This window comes from Arachis ipaensis, chromosome B10 (assembly GCF_000816755.2).
Source record: "Arachis ipaensis cultivar K30076 chromosome B10, Araip1.1, whole genome shotgun sequence".
NCBI classification, from domain to species: domain Eukaryota; kingdom Viridiplantae; phylum Streptophyta; class Magnoliopsida; order Fabales; family Fabaceae; genus Arachis; species Arachis ipaensis.
Window position 1 is genome coordinate 102,326,065 of NC_029794.2, and position 3,118 is coordinate 102,329,182.

Here is a 3,118-nt window from a genome sequence, read left to right on the forward strand (position 1 = left end):
TGGGCCTAGGGCCGTGGTTGATCATGAGGTGGTTCGAAGGCCATGTTTGGTTAATGTTTCTGGTTTAGAAAAGTATGAAAAACTAATCTCGATCAGCATAGATAAACCTTTTGAAAGGCCTTTGAATTTTTAAAAAAAAGAACAGTTTCCTCTTTCAGAAAAGATTTCAGATTTTTCTTTATAGTAAACCTTTGTTTTTGGAAAAGTTGCATAAGGCAGTTATTAATCACTGTAACGATTTTATCTCGCGTATCCTATTATAGTAATTCTGCAACCCTATAGTGAGAACCCTTTTGAGGATGATGTTCTCACTCCCCTACAGGACTTTTCTTTTTCAGGTTATGGATGACGAAGTTAGTGAGAACCCTTTCAAGGATGATGTTCTCACTCCCCTACAGGTCTTTTCTCTTTTCAGGTTACGGACGACGAAGTTTGGAAGAGCTTATTTCTTTTCTGTTAGACGATATTTCTGTATTGTTTTAGTACTTATGTTTCCCTCGCCTTTAACTTTGCAAGTTTTGTAAGAGGGATAGAATTTTGATATATATATATATATATATTTCCTGTGATGTATTGTAATTTATATTGTAAGTATGAATGTATGTTTTTTGAAAAATTCAGTTTAAGCTTTAAACAGACATATATTTTAATATTAAATATTCTAAGAGTTGTCGTAATACCCGAGCTATCAGAGTGGCGCAGCCGGAAGCATGACATTTTGATAGTTAGGGTGTTACACGAAACATTGAGACAGAGAATGAAGGGAGCCAGAGAATATAAACCTAGCTAGAAAAAGAACTTATTGCTTATTTTGTTAGTTAAATTATTTTGACTTGCAATCAGAAATGCAACGAATAGAGGATCCTAAGAAATTTCATTAGTGAAAAACTGTTTGTTTGAAAAACAGAGAGAAGAAAATCCTCTACTTTCGTTCTAATCAAGATCAATGCAATAAAATAATGTATTCATATCAATGGCGTTAGATTTAAGTTCATTACCTTGCTGAATTACTTGTATATATTCCTACATTAACAAGAAAAAGAATCAAATTATTTCTATCTACAAACAAACCTGAGTCTCAGCTGAATTCAAACCAGAAGAAAATGGCTTCACATCATCATCTCTAAATCCTTTTAGACCAGCAATAATGTCATTCACGGCGACGGAATCATCCCAGGGCACGAACTCTGTGATGAAAAGGAACTTCGATCAAAAAATGCTTTTTAAGTATTATTCATCATAACATTTAAACCAAAACTTGGATATTTTAACACAGATATCTTAAAGCTATTATTTTATCAATATTTGAACAGTTTGGAAGAAATAATAAATGGAAAATGTTGCACATATACCCTTTAGGATTTATCCCAGCAGCTGCAACATACAGATCAAGCTTCCCAATGGATTGCCATTTCCATGAACTCCAATCTCCAAGTCCCAAAATTTTGCTCCCATCAGTAACAACAACCATATCAACCTAAAAAGAACATAAAAAGAGATGTCTCGTTAGTAAAATGTTGAAATGCATCATTGTTCATCACTATTGTGCGTATAAGGTTGAGCTTCGATTAGAAAGAAATAATAAAACCATAGCAGATAAAAATATATACCTTATACACTCATTATGATGCAGTTTGTAGTGAGTTTTCCATGCAGTTTGTAGCATTGTGCGCTCCTGAATCCACAGCACTTTTCGCAGATAAAAACACAAGGAACTTTCTATTTGGGCTGGTCAAAATTCCAAAATGATCGTCATAGTTTTAGGCATCTACCTTCTCAATAATTGATATAGTTTCATAAACTAGTAAAATTTGCTCCATTCACTTTGAATGTTGAGCCTTATTCAATTATCAAAACGAAAAAAAGAAGAAAAAACATACATGCATACCTGAATCTTGGAAAAAGGGCATAGCTTATGATTCGAGTAAGGTTCAGTATATGCCATTCTTGAGTTGAGCTACATGAAAAGAAATATGTACTAGTATCTAAAAGGATTTAAAAGAGGGATAATTTAGAAGATATTATTACTAAAGTGACTTACTTGATCTCTTGTTCATTAGATTTTGAGTCATGATGAGGTGCTCTAACTGCATACAATTAATAACACACCTCTTCTTGAATATATCCACCAGCGTCTCTCAATACAGCATTTCCTAAAGTAAGTATTTACTAATGGCCCTCACAATCCACCAACCGAAGTAAGTATTTACTTCACATAAATGCTAATGTAGTAATAGGCATCTCAAACCAAAGTAGCAACAATGTCACACATTTTTCATTTTAGCTTTACTCTCTGGTTTCAAGTCTCTATGAATGATTCCATAACTTTGTAATATTTTCATACCAGAACCTACAAAACACAGGACCAAACTCCTTAGTTGCAAACTTGCAAGGCTAAAACATGCTCCAACACCAAAAGAATACTTCAATAAAGAATGCAGGAAAAAGAGTTACCAAGCTGCTGCATGAATCTTCTGGCAGTTTGTTGTTGAACTCTCCCATGGGATCGGATATAAGAAGCAAGGTTCCCTCCAGCACAGAACTCCATCACTAAGTACGCACATCCATCATACTAAAGTAGAAATTAGAATAGCGAAAGTTTAAATAACAATAATAAAATGATCCTTCAATTATGCAACAAAGAATTGATTTTTTTTCAACATATTTCACTTTAATTTAAAAAATAAGAAAAAGGGCATTCAAATAAAAGGGAACTAAAATTAAAAAAGAAGAACCTGGAAGAAATCAAGGAGGCGAACGATGTTGGGGTGGTTGACGGAGGACAAGAAATTGAGCTCGCAGTGGAACGATGACTTAAGACGAGGGCTGAGTTTGGAGAGGAAGACCTGTTTCACTGCCACCTCTTCGCCGGTGCCTCTATGCTCTGCCCTCCACACCGCTGAGAACGATCCCTTTCCGATCTTCCGCTTCAAAATGATGTCCTTTACTCTTACCGCGGAGAAGAGCGCCGCGGTAGGGACTCGCGACTTGGTGACGAGGAACGTGCCACCACCGCGGTTGCGTGAGAAGGATGGCAGATTGGCAGGGCAGGACAACGGCGTCGCAGATGGAGGAGGAGGGAGGGACGCGTTATGGTCTACGATTCTACGGATGGAGG

The 3,118-nt window shown here is 36.2% G+C and overlaps 1 protein-coding gene across 1 annotated transcript in view; it reads right to left on the bottom strand.

The window, feature by feature from the left end:
- Positions 1,268 to 3,118, bottom strand: part of LOC107621035 (serine/threonine-protein kinase 33-like) — a 3,995-nt gene continuing 2,144 nt past the window's right edge. Inside the window, exons 3-7 of the mRNA XM_016323083.2 lie at positions 2,736 to 3,105; positions 2,455 to 2,572; positions 2,271 to 2,350; positions 1,889 to 1,957; positions 1,268 to 1,477 (exon numbers count right to left, since the gene is read on the bottom strand). Coding sequence (XP_016178569.2) covers positions 1,268 to 1,477; positions 1,889 to 1,957; positions 2,271 to 2,350; positions 2,455 to 2,572; positions 2,736 to 3,105 — 847 coding nt within the window. The remainder of the gene's footprint in view (positions 1,478 to 1,888; positions 1,958 to 2,270; positions 2,351 to 2,454; positions 2,573 to 2,735; positions 3,106 to 3,118) is intronic.